This window comes from Mirounga angustirostris, unplaced genomic scaffold (genome assembly GCF_029215605.1).
Source record: "Mirounga angustirostris isolate CCGP_5_RB_7025 unplaced genomic scaffold, mMirAng1.0.hap1 SCAF_13, whole genome shotgun sequence".
Lineage (NCBI taxonomy): Eukaryota > Metazoa > Chordata > Mammalia > Carnivora > Phocidae > Mirounga > Mirounga angustirostris.
Window position 1 is genome coordinate 3,812,606 of NW_026991721.1, and position 12,910 is coordinate 3,825,515.

Sequence of the window (12,910 nt, forward strand, 5' to 3'; positions counted from 1 at the left end):
GTTCAGGTTTGGTTTGGTTAGTTTTGCAGGCTGCCAAGTATTTTGTGGCAGATACATGTAGAATGTAAAATAAGATCAATTCCAGTAAATGAATACTTTCCAATGAACTTTGAGGAATTTCGTTTTTCACTTTAGTGATATCGATTTGGTTCTCTTTGAACTTGAACAAGAATATGTGAAACATTACAATTTTTCGAAGTGTATTCTATTTCACATGGTAGATTCTCAGGAGTTGATTATATCATCCCCTTTATACCTTTTGTTATAAATTAAGTATTTAATAATAGTGTATTGAAGTCATTAGAATAAATACAATCAGGCAGCTTTCAGAGATCCTAAATACGGAAGCTCTATACCTTTGAAAACCTTTTTAGTTTTCATTGTACCTATACAAATTTATCATTTCTTTTTTTTTTTTTTAAGATTTTATTTATTTATTTATTTTGACAGAAAGAGAGGGAACACAAGCAGGGGGAGTGGGAGACGGAGAAGCAGGCTTCCCGCTGAGCAGAGCCCGACATGGGGCTCCATCCCAGGACCTGGATCATGACTGAGCCGAAGGCAGACGCTTAACAACTGAGCCACCCAGGTGCCCCCAAATTTATCATTTCTTATTCCATTCAATTAAATGCAGAAATTTCAGTTCCTAAGATCTCTACATAAGCAAATATCAGAATGTTTTTCTCAAAAAACTAAGATAACAAGGAGAAATACTAATTCAGAGTTTTTCTACCTACTTTTTAATGAATTCAGTTGCTAAAAAGGACACCGAATTTGAAACTTATTTAAGGATTTTCAAATAAATTATATTTGTATGTTCAAATTCCCTTTCTCTACCCTGGAGGCTCTCTTTTTAAAGTCTGATTCCCTATTTGAAAATGAAGCAATTTGTGAACAAGTATTACAAATCCAAGGTAACACAACCGATCTTTTATCCTTTAATGTTAAAACAATCTGGGTTCAAGACAGTATTTTAGGAATATAACCATGGAACACATGGGGGAAAGATCTCTCCAAAGCTTTATTTTCAAAACAATAGTTTGAATGAATAGTGTTGATTTTTGTTACACATGTAATCTTTCAAAACTTTGCACAATTATTGAAAGTTTGAAATTAAAACTCATACTCTCCTATATACATCTTTATTTATTTATTTTTTTAAAGATTTTATTTACTTATTTGAGACAGTGAGAGCACAATGGGAGGGAGGAGCAGACTCCCCGCTGAGCAGGGAGCCAGAGGACGATGCAGGGCTCATCCCAGGACCCGGGATCATGATCTGAGCTGAAGGCAGACACTTAACTGACTGAGCCACCCAGACACCCCTGTATATGTCTTTGTATCCATGGGTTTTATCCTATACTGGTCTGTTTCTCCACCACATACTCTTTTTCCATGCCAAAAGATGTAGCTTGTTTCATTTTCTTTCAGCTGATGAGGTTTATGTCTAAAAAATCTATCTTATATATGTAATAATGAGACATTTTTGGGACATTTTTGTAATACAATGTTAACTTTCATTAACTCATTAATAGGCGGGGATAAGGGTATAACATTGTACATATATTATTATTATTATTATTTTTAAAGATTTTATTTATTTATTTGACAGAGACACAGCGAGAGAGGGAACACAAGCAGGGGGAGTGGGAGAGGGAGAAGCAAGCTCCCCGCAGAGCAGGGAGCCCGATGCGGGACTCGATCCCAGGACCCGGGATCATGACCTGAGCCGAAGGCAGTCGCTTAACCAACTGAGCCACACAGGCGCCCCATATATTATTATTTTTACGTGAAAATTCAAAGGGAAAAATGTAACAAAATTAGCAAAACTTCATTGGTGGCAGGGCTCCTGGGTGGTGCAGTTGGTTAAGCATCAGGCCCTTCTTTGTTTCAGTTCATGTCCTGGTCTTGGGGTCCTGGGATGGAGCCCCTCATCTGCTCTGTGCTGAGCACTAAGTGGGTTTGGGATTCTCTCTCCCTCTCCCTCTGCCCCACCCCTGCACGCATGTGCTCTCTCGCACACACTCTCTCTCTAATAAATACATACATTTTTTAAAGAAATATACCTGATCTTTAAAAAAAAATTAGTTGGTGGCCAGAGTGGTGGGAAAGCAGATTTGTTTGCTTGTTTTGCTCTTTTTCCTACATCCCAAAAGTTTTGTGATTTTATCTGCTGATGAAGAAAAAAAACCACCTAAAAACGAAAAGATATTTAATGAACAAAATATACAAAGTCTATTTAATTTCATCTTCTAAAAAAAAAAGTTCTATGGGGCTTTTTTATGCTCCTAACTGAAGTTCATTGTGCAAACATGGACTACTACTGCTCAGAAAAAAATATAAAAGAGGACATTTAAAAATCAATGTAATTCCAAAATCTAGATCTAGTCACTGTGGACATTTTGGTGTATTTTCATTCTTTTTACAAGCGTAATCGTTTAACGTAGTCGGGCTTGGAGGATACGTAGACTTCTTTTCCTTGAACATCAGGAGCATTTTCCATGATCTTACTTTCGCCTCAAACACGATTTCTGGCGGCTGCTGGAGTCCTCGGGGTGCACGTGCAGACCGTGCTGAGCGAACATCAGAGTAAGTCCTGGAGGTGAAGTTCCAAGGTCACGGGCACAGACACCCCCTTCTCCACTCTGCCTGCCTGACCGGTGAATCCCGCTCTCAAGCCTTTGGCCCATCTCTTCGCCCCTGTTAGGATGCACTCATTGCTTATCCTTTTTGGTAAGTTCTTTATAAACCAGACACATTGTTCCCTTAGTTGCAGTATTTAGGACAAGCACACCCCCAGATTGCTCCTTGGCTTTTAACGTTATCACCACTTTGGGCATGCGCGTTTGCATTTTCACGTAGTAAAATACATCGGCTTTCCCTTCGAGATTTCCTCCAGGCTCTTCTTGCGGGAAGACCGCATCTGCACGCTCACCGGGACGTCCCACGTAGACTTTTAAGCCTCTTTCCGGCAGAGGTTAAATCTCGACTTCGCCGGCCCCGCCCCCGGCGCGCATGCGTCCGGGCCCCCGCGGCGCCGGCTGGGCCCTCGCGCGCGCCGTCCTTACCCGGCCTGCCCCGCGCCGCCGCCCCCGGAAGTGGCCTCGCCTCCGCGGACGCGGGGAGTGAGCGCTCGAGCCTCGCGGCTGGCGGGGGCCGTGCGGGGCGGCGGGGCGAGCCGGGCCGGGCGGGGGGCCGCCATGGCCGGGAGTCAAGACATGTTCGACGCCGTCGTGATGGCGGACGAGAGGTGGGTGGTGGGGCCGGGCCAGCGTCTGCCCTCGGCTGCGGGGGCAGCGCGGGCCTGGTGAGCCGCGGGCGCGGGCGCCGGGTGGGGGGCGGCCTGGGCCCGCGACGGCCGCGGACGCGTGTGGGGCCGAGGCGCTCTGGCCGCTGCTTTGCTTCTCGGCGGCGCGCCACGTGCCCAGCCGCTCCCCCAGACCCGCCTCCCGGTGCGGGCGGCCCCGAGCATCTGCTGGCCCTGGTGACTGCCTTCCTCTGGGGACGCCCGGTACTTGGGTGGGACGGGCCCTTGCCATCTGGGCGCTGCCCCTTTCCCTTGTTCCTTCGCGGTGGGACATACGGCGGCATTCATGGACATGCTGATGAATGTGTCAGACGTCATCCCTCTCCCTCCGGAGCCCCTGGGAGTGCCCAGCGCCGTGACGGTGGGGACCCGCGGGTTGCTCTGTGGCCATCTTCCAGTGCCCGGCCCGCTTGAGACGCCAGTAGACCTCAGTCCTGAAAGAGAGCGAACATTTAACCATCAGCCGCTGACATTTATTTAGAGCTTTGTGCGAACCCGACAGTGAGCTCAGCGTTGTGTCCCCGTTAACTGTTTTAACCCTCTTTGTGGATTAGATCCTGTTCTTCACCGTGTTTTACAGATGAGGAGGCGAGATCACTCCCCAGGGTCACATAGCCAATAAGTGGGAGCATACACTGCCTCACTGGGGACTCCAGCAAACTTCTGTTTTTGGTGATTGCGGGTTAAGATGGCCCCGCTTCCACTGCTGAGCCCTCAAAGTCCCAGCCGTTGCTCTGCGCTGGGCACCCCTGCCTTCGTACATTTTGTGGTGATCCGATGGCGTTTCTCCCTTCTGGTGTGCTGAGTTGTGACGGAAAGCCCTGTGTACGTGGCAGAGAGTTTTGAAGCGCTTGACGTAGTGTGTAGCTTCGACTCACAGAACTTCGGCTCGCTAACCTGGCTGCATACTAGAGTCACCTAGGGGGTTTCCAAAAGTAGATTCCCGGGCCTTCCTCCAGACTCGCTGAGTAGTGTCGGGGGCGAGGCCCTTGGATTTGTGTCTTTAAAACTTTCCCCTGTGTTTCTGGTATCTTACCAGGTTTGGGATTCACGAATTCGGCCAGAGGCAGATTGGGCTTCGTGAGGTGTGGTGACTTGCCGGCAGAGACTGAGGGGGTAGAGCTGGGATCGTGGCCTGTGACTTAAATTCGATACCCTTTCTACTGTACTGTGTCTTGTCTTGCTGACTCTGGGTAATATGGGAGAGAAAATTCCTGGAAAAATTTTCTTCCAGGAAATACACTCTTTTCTCCTGTTTCTTTGATCAAGCTTGCTTCTCCATCGCAGGTTTCACGGGGAAGGATATCAGGAAGGCTATGAAGCAGGCAACAGTTTGGGTATAATCGAAGGAAGACAGTATGGCACGTTACATGGAGCCAAAATTGGATCTGAGGTGAGTGGGACCCCCCCGCCCTTATTTTTAAAAATGAATCCTTTTCACTCATAGTTTATAGTTTACTGTGATGATCAGTATGGTAGAGCCAGAACTGGAGGCCTGTTTAAACGGCGGTGGACTAGAGAATGTTGATGGAGCAACATTCTTCATCCAGAAGGACAGAGCACGTTGGTGTGCGAGCACGCCTCGTCTCTGCGCTCCACAGATACTGTGATTTTTACAGATGGAAGGTCTGTGCACTCCCGTGCCAGGCAGGCTGTCAGCACCATTTTTTCCAGCAGTATTTGCTCACTTCTTGTGTCTGTGTCACACTTCGGTGATTCTTGCATTTCAAACCTTTTCATTATTACATTCGCTTCGGTGATCAGTCATCAGTGATTATGACTCGCTGAGAGTCTGATGAGGGTTAGTGTTTTTTAGCAGTGAAGTATTTTTTACTGAAGGTGTGTACATTATTTTGAGGACATATTGCTGTTGCACCCATGGTAGAGTAGAGTGTGGTGTAAACACAACTTTCCTATGCGCTGGGAAACCAAGCCGTTCACTGTCGCGGTGGTCCGGAACCGAACCCGTGTCTCTCTGAGGTGTGCCTGTGTAAGGAGGATGAAGTGGTACGGTCTGGGGAATGAGAAAGCCGGTCCTCGGCCACCTCAGTTTACGCCAGCGTATCACGGTGCTTCCGCCACCTGAATCCTTACCCTGTGTCACCCCTTCCCATTGAAGTCCTCTGAAATCCATAGTCGTCTTCTCTTCTGCCCTTTGCCCTCGCTGGGCCCTCGCTATGGACGACCGGCCTTGCTACAGAGGACCGGCTCTGAATGACAGCCTGTGGCAGTCAGGATCACCACAAACTGTGTGGGCCTCCGACAACACGCTGGACTGGGTGGTTCTGGCTCCGGGCCGCACGGTGCTGGAGTCCTGCCTGCAGCCATGGGAAGGCTCGCCTGGGGCTGGGAGGGCCACTTCTGAGAGGGCTTACTCACACAGCTGCTCTTGCCGCGTGGACCTCTCCATAGGGCTGCTGGAGTGGCCTCATGACCCTTGGGTCAGTGATGCAAGACAACAAGGCAGGAGTGACGTCGTCTGCTATGCCTAAATTCAGCAGCCATGCGCGGGGCCACCCCGCTGCAGTCAGAGGGGACCACACAGGACATGCAGACCCAGGGGCGGGCCCAGCGGCACCTTCTGGGAGGCTGCCGCCCCACTGAAGGCTCGGCCACCTGACTTCTGTGGTCTCGTGCCCAGCAGGTGCTTCCAGAACCGCAGCGTGAGAAGCACCACTGTCCTTCCTCCCCACCTTTAGTTTCGAGAGCTTGATAATTAGATACAGTGTAGCTTGTTGCTTATTAATTTCACGCTTAACTGTTTTGTGAATTCACAGATTGGGTGCTATCAAGGCTTTGCTTTCGCTTGGAGAGGTCTCCTTCACAGTTGTACCACTAAGAAAGACAGGTAAAGTTTAAGACTTCTTTCTTTTTCATTGTGTGGAGGAGGAGTGTGGTTCCATAGCTTACTCTGACTTGGGGCAGTTCGTGCCTCAGTTTTCCTCATCTGTCACGTGGAGAAAATAGACCAAATTTGAATGTTGTCACATATTCACAGGAAATCGTAACTAGCGCAGAGCTCATTTTCGGTGTCTGGTGAACACGCGTTATTACTTGTCGAGCCTTCTTGGGGCCCTCGGCCTTTTCCCTGCAAGCATCAGAGCACCAAGTGGATTTTAGATCCCCTGCCAGTAAAATAATGTTGAAGTGGATGCTGTCTTCTCGTTTATCTTTCCTCGGAGCTTCTGATAAACGCAGTACGGTAACCTTGGTATGACTAGGGTTGGAAATGGTGACTCTGTTGTCACTAGGTTTTTAGTGCAGCCAGCGAGGTGTGCTAGTGAGATAAGGTGGCGTGTTTAACACGTGTTTGGTTCTTGGAGGCACTGAGTAAATGCTAGCTATTTTTCGGATCATTTGTAGTCTTTTTAAACTGTTCTCGCCATGTGCTACCCGCCGAAGCCCCCGGGACCCTGTTGCACATCTGTCTTCATTCTTTTTTTTTTTTTAATAGATTTTTATTTATTTATTTATTTATTTGAGACAGAGAGAATGAGAGACAGAGAGCATGAGAGGGAGGAGGGTCAGGGAGCCCGATGCGGGACTCGATCCCGGGACTCCAGGATCATGACCTGAGCCGAAGGCAGTCGCCCAACCAACTGAGCCACCCAAGCGCCCATCTGTCTTCATTCTTAACCTGGGAACGAACCCTGAGGTGAAAGGCACGGGTGGCCTGGCTCTCCCGCTGCTCCTGGGAGCCCAGAGTCCGCTTCGGCTGGTGCCCTGCCTCCTGATGTCTGCTGCCTTTGCCTGGCCTGGGAGGGGCCCAAGGAGAGTGGATGACAGCAGGGAAGGTGGCAGTCCCCTGTCCGAGTGATTCGTCTTACTTGAAATATTTTGAATTTCTAAAATTTGGGCACCTCTGTATTCGAATATGAGGACAAGGGTGCTCACAGCTGACTGTGGGTGATGCTGAGATGGCCTGCCCTACCCCGATGGAGTCCCTGGGCCGCTCCGGCAGCACGAGTTGCTGGCAGTGGACCAGATGTATACGGGAGCCGAGGCGCAGCCGGGGTGGGGATGGTCCTCTGAGGACTGCGAGAGCGGTTGGGATGGCGCTTGGCAACTTGGGGCGCCACTGGGTGGCAGTCAAAGCCGAGCTTGGCTCTCTTCTCCGCTCCTCTCCGCTCTGCGCTCCAGTCCGTCAGAGGATGAGCAAGGCCGTCCTTGGAGCTCTCCCTCAGCCTCCCCTTCTCCGTGACTCCGACATGTGCCGGCTCCTAGAGGAGCGCCGTACCCTGCGTGGAGGGTCGCACACCCAGGGGCTGCCGCCCCGGCCCCCCGAGCAGCGGCCCCCTAATTTCTTAAAGCCACGCACCCTGTCTGTCTCAGCTAGAGGGGGGCCCGCGCTGGTTGGCTGGGGGCTGGCAGAAGCCGTCCAGCGCGCCTCGCTGTCGCCCCCTCCCCACCAGCGCAGCTCGAGGGCCTCCTTGAAACGCAACCTAGAAGCCTGTCTCCTAGGGCTGTGGGTCACGGTTTTTTGCATTCTTATGTTAGTACGGTTTTTAAATAATGGTAGAAGGCTGATAGAGGATCTTCTGTTTCTTTACGTTCCAAGTAAGGGAAAATCCCTATCTGCGTTATCATTCAGTAAGATAAGGGGCTTTTAACGCCAGAGAAACCACGGAAGGCGGTATCTCAGACTGAAGGATGGGGCTTTATGTCAGACGACCGTGGCTTCCTGATGGACTCGGAGGTGCCCCCCGCCCAGCAGCCTGGTGGGGCCGTGTGCAGGCCAGCGTTTGGCCAGGGCTGAGCTTGAGCTCTGCCGTGTTGTTGGATCAGCCGGGAGCGGGCACACCCCCCTGACGCACACCGACTTTGACGGTGTGACGGGCTGGGTGTGTTTCGAGTAGCTTCACTGACCAGAGAAGAGTAAGTTGCTACTTGCCTAGTTAAAAGTGGCTGGCATTCTTACCACGCTGGAATACAGCCGTTTCCCACATGTTGGCATTGGCCTTCCATCGCCCTGGAAACCGAGTGCTTTGTTGCTTTAATTTACTTCCTTTTGACCTTTTACAGTTTGTATTAGGTAGCCATCTCGTTCTCATAAACCGACTTGCCGTCGGCAGACTTCCTTGCGTACCTAAAAATAGCAGTTATGAGCAGGTACTTAGGAGATGTTGGTTGCTTTTGAGTCATCCTGGGGAAGAGTTCTGTTGAATTCCCATTAATCAAATACCTAGCATCCTTCTGACACTCAGATGACCCAGTGTGGTCTAGGGGAGGGTGCTTGTCAGGATCACTGTGCATTTCCCAGATGTGCACATCTGGGAATGGTCTCCCCCACCCCCAGGTGTGAGCCCCGGTATCCAGGGTCCCATGGAAGCCAGGAGACTTCACGCTTACTGAACACCTACCCTGTGCTAGGTTTTGGGCTTTACGGAGGTTACTTCCCTTGAAAGCCGTGAGGTGGCTGTTAAATGTGCATGTTACAGAGAAGTTAAATACCCGAGGGCCTGGGAGCCACCTCGCCTCCCAGCAGAGCTTTGCCTTCCTGGGAGAGGGAACTGGACCCAGATACCAGACACTGATTCTTGCCCTTTGGAGGGAGGGGCTTGCTGGTCTACCTGCCGCTGAACTCCCCAAGGCTGTGAGCGTGACATTTCTGGGTCCCGGAAAAATCCCAGGCCTACAACAGGCTAGATCGTGTCCCACCGCTCTTTTCTTGCCTGGTTTTGTCTGTTCCCACGTCTGTGACCTAGGGGAGGTCGGCGGGTTGCCTCAGTTGCTTGCTCCCTGGCTGGGATACAGGTATATCCATAAGCTTGATACGTACTTGATGTTGAGTGCGGGGTGTGGGCAAGGGTACGTTGCTAGGTAAATAAATATTGAGTGTAGTGAGAAAATTATTCATCCGGCTTCTGGACTCAGGCATGCTGAGCACGCCCATTGCTTTCAAGTAAGTGATCAGGGTCGTTGTTACATAAGCAGAGCCCACTGTGTACAAAGGACTAAAAGTTTTTATTTCTGTGCTTTACAGCAAAAAGATGAAGGCCTTAGAATCGTTGATTGGAATGATTGAGAAGTTCCCTTACGATGACCCTACTTACGATAAACTTCACGAGGACTTAGACAGAATTAGAGGGAAATTTAAACAGGTTTGTCCACTGCGTGTCTCTCTTTGATAGGAGTGCCTTTCTCCGAGCCAGCTGTGTGCGGTCCTGGGTGCTCATGTCGCTCGTGGTCTCGGGGCTGCTTGTGTTTTGTGCGTGGTCCACAGAAGCACATCATTTTTATGTTTCTATATGAGAAAACTGAAGTCAGTCTAGAGGATGAACAGTCGTTAGAACTTTAGGGGTTGTGTAGACACGAAAAGCTGTAGGTAGAGAGAAAGTTTTGTTCTAATTTGTGAGTAGAAATATATAAGATTTAAAAAAAATACATCTTTTTTCTTCTGTGTTTTCAGCTTTGTTCATTACTAAATGTTCAGCCGGACTTTAAAATTAGTGCGGAAGGTTCTGGACTTTCATTTTGAGGATGACAGATGAACAAAGACGAAACATCAAGGAACAGATGTCCGTATGTTCAGTGTTTAAAAATGTGATTCAAGGCAAAACAATGATGGAGTATTCATTGTTCTGTGGGGAGGGTTCCAGTTTGGCCAGTGAAAGGGCTTCCTTCTCCCCGGGGGCTGCCTGTGTCGCCTGGGTGCCCCCTGTGGCCCCTCCACACAGGCTCAGCCTTTGTTGGGCCCTGTCTGCTCTGCAGTCTGAGTCCCTGCCAGAGCCCTCGTGAGGCCGCTCACTCCTGGTCCAGGGTTGCTGGCCTGTGGTCCCCTCCAGCTGGGCAGGCCTGGCCGGTTCTAGACCGGGGGTGGCTCTGGCTAGGATTACCCCCCGAGCCTGGACTTGGCGCTCAGAAGAGCAGTTTTTTAGGAACTGAGAGCACCAGGGTTGATGTGACGTGAGTTGGAGGCGGTGTGCCAGGGCTGACATTCACTGACCCTGAGGATGTGCCGGTGCTGGGCGCTGGGCTTCCCTGTTCTGTGTAATCCCTTCAGTGTTCCCACTTTACAGATGAGGAAACCGAGGCCCGCGGGGACTGCCCAGTCCAAGGGATCAGCAGCAGAGCTCGGACTCCGATCCTGCGCCTGCCTGTCACCGCCATCTTGTGCTGCCTGCCCTGGAACGCGCGGTCACGGCGATGGAGTGGGTCGCTGTTCTCAGGCCCAGGGTGCGCGGGTCCCCACTGTGCTCCGTGGAGCCACGGGGAGTCACTGTGGCCAGGTGACACGGCATCTGGCTGAGAGGGGCTTCAGAGGGAGCCTGGACATACTCTTCACACCGTTTCCAGATGGGGGTGGGGCTTTGCAGCATTAAAATGGTTAAGGCGGGAAATACTTCAGGCCAAAGACTGAATGTTGGGCTGCTGCTGTCTCTACAGAGTTCGGGAGCCTTGCGTTGAGGACACTGGGTATCTCCTGTAACACGACTCCTCTTGTCTTCTGCCCGTACTTCGCAGGCATCTGTATCCACAGGGAGGTACTGGGGGCTGTAGGAGGTTCCGTCAGTGATTCTTGAGCATCTCTCTGCCCGTCCCCTTGCGCACCCCCCAGGGGGGTGCCCCCAGCATCGCTGGCAGGTCCCGCCTGCTCCCGTCCGAGGCAGCGTGTCTGAAAGTCATGCGTGAGACGAATAAAGGGGTAACCGGGAATCTGTTCCAGTTTTTAACATCATCCTGGATCGTCTTAGCGGTTGTTGCCATGCTGCCCAAGCCGGTGGTCCTGAGAGCCCGCCGGGAGACTCGGCTGGGGGCCCCGCAGGAGCAGGTGTGGGTGTTTGCTTCCCTCTCGTCCGGTTCCCTGGGTCAGTGTGCTGAGGGAGAGACCGGGGCTTGACCCTGCCATGCCGCCGCTGGCGTGTGAGTCCCCGAGCACGGCCCTGGCCTTGGCCGCCCGAGCTCCCGGGAGCTGGCGTGCTCACGGCCGTAGCCAGCGCCTGCCCGCGACCCGATCCCGCGGCCACCAAGGCCAGCAGCCGACCTCCCTCGCCAGTGGGACGGGCCAGGGGGTGGGGAGGGGGCGACTGTGGTGGTTTTCCTTGATGGATTGTTGTGTTTTCTAAGTTCTCTATTGTGGTAATATATTACTTTCACAAGTGGAGAGAAAAATAAATAGCCAGTTTTAAAGCAAAAGGCTGTCTGTGGGAGCATTTATAATGTGATATCCAGCAAATTCATTCCTTACTCCAAGGTATCTGGGATCCAGGTCCGAGGGCAGGCGTGTATTGAGTGGGCCAGACCGCTGCTTCCTGTTACGTTTCTGTCCACATGTCTCATTAAAACATGTTGTAGACACAGTTCCTGCGAGAGAATGGTGCCCCGTGATGAACGTTAGAGGAGGGGTTCATTCCTCCTCAAGGACCCTGGCTCAGCCACCTGTCAGCCGTTGTAACTGATCCCTCCTGCCCAGACTCCCTCTCTGTCCCCCACAGTCTCGGCCTCCCGTTCCGGGGTTTCGTGTGAGCCGCAGGCAGCCACGGGAGGTGGAGCTGCCTCCTGATTTCCTTCAGGTCTCTCCGGACACCAGGCTTGACCTGTGCCTGCCTGGATTCGGTTTCCAGGAACCTCTGGTCGCCCTGACAGACCCCGATTACGGCACAAACAGGGCACCTTAACGCTTCCTTTGCTCTGTCCCAGGTGATGCCATCTGCATTGATGGGTCAGGTGTGAGCATGGCTCTTCTTGGCCGAAGAGATGGTAGTGGAAGTCTCCTGAGGGCCTCTGGGAAAGGTTAGGTCACTCTGGAGAGAGATCTTACCTATTTTGGAAGTTGTCCCATGGAATTACTTGTCCCATGGAGGTGACACCTGGGCTTACTACAGGCAGCTGATCCCTGGCTCTGGATGAAGCCACACCTGGGCACGTGTAGCAGAGCTCTGGAGAGAACCTGGCCCTGGTGACCTTGAGCAGCTGACAGCCAGCCCCTGAGCTGCTTTGCTTTTGGACTTCATGTTACACGAGCTGATGAATGTCTTACTCTAGTTCAAGGCTGTTTGGGGGGGCGGTTTCTGTTGTTCACAGGCAAGGTATCCTGCTTGCTCTCCCCCATCCCATCCGATCCTGTCCTGTGTACCTACTTCTCTTGGATGTTGACCTTTGTCCAGATTGGCCTTGAGTTTGGGAGCTCTCTGGTGTGGGTTTTGTTCCTTTCTGATGGAACAAAAACATTGGTTTCCCAGAGCTTTGGCCTGCTCTCTCCTTCCTGCTGGAAACTCCCAGCATATTTTGTGCCACTATTGGTCCACTCAGGCCACCATAACAGACACCACAGATGAGGCTCACTCAACAGACAAGTACCGTCTCCTGGTCCTGGAGGCCAAAGCCCGAGGTCCAGGCGCGGGCGGGGTGGGGTCCTCCTGAGGCCTCTCTCCTTGTGTATGGACGGCCATGCTCTCCCTGTGTCCTCATGGGGTTGTCCCACCGTGTGTGTCTGTGTCCTGTAAGGACCCCAGTCACACTGGATCAGGGCCCACCCTGGTGACCTCATGTTACCTTGATCACTTCTTTAAAGACCCCCGTCTCCAGATACGGTGACGTTATGAGGTGCTGGGGGTCAGGATTTCAACATTGGAATTTTGGGGACACAGCCCGTAGCCACCC

The 12,910-nt window shown here is 51.7% G+C and overlaps 1 protein-coding gene across 1 annotated transcript; it reads left to right on the plus strand.

Moving 5' to 3' along the window:
- The first annotated feature begins 3,180 nt into the window (after window positions 1–3,180).
- Window positions 3,181–11,443, plus strand: LTO1 (LTO1 maturation factor of ABCE1). The gene is made up of 6 exons (XM_045893086.3): window positions 3,181–3,250; window positions 4,595–4,700; window positions 6,085–6,155; window positions 9,291–9,408; window positions 9,717–9,829; window positions 10,327–11,443. The coding sequence occupies exons 1-5, from the start codon at window positions 3,201–3,203 to the stop codon at window positions 9,783–9,785; spliced, it is 414 nt and encodes a 137-aa protein (XP_045749042.1). The 5' UTR covers window positions 3,181–3,200; the 3' UTR covers window positions 9,786–9,829; window positions 10,327–11,443.
- The last annotated feature ends 1,467 nt before the right edge of the window (window positions 11,444–12,910 follow it).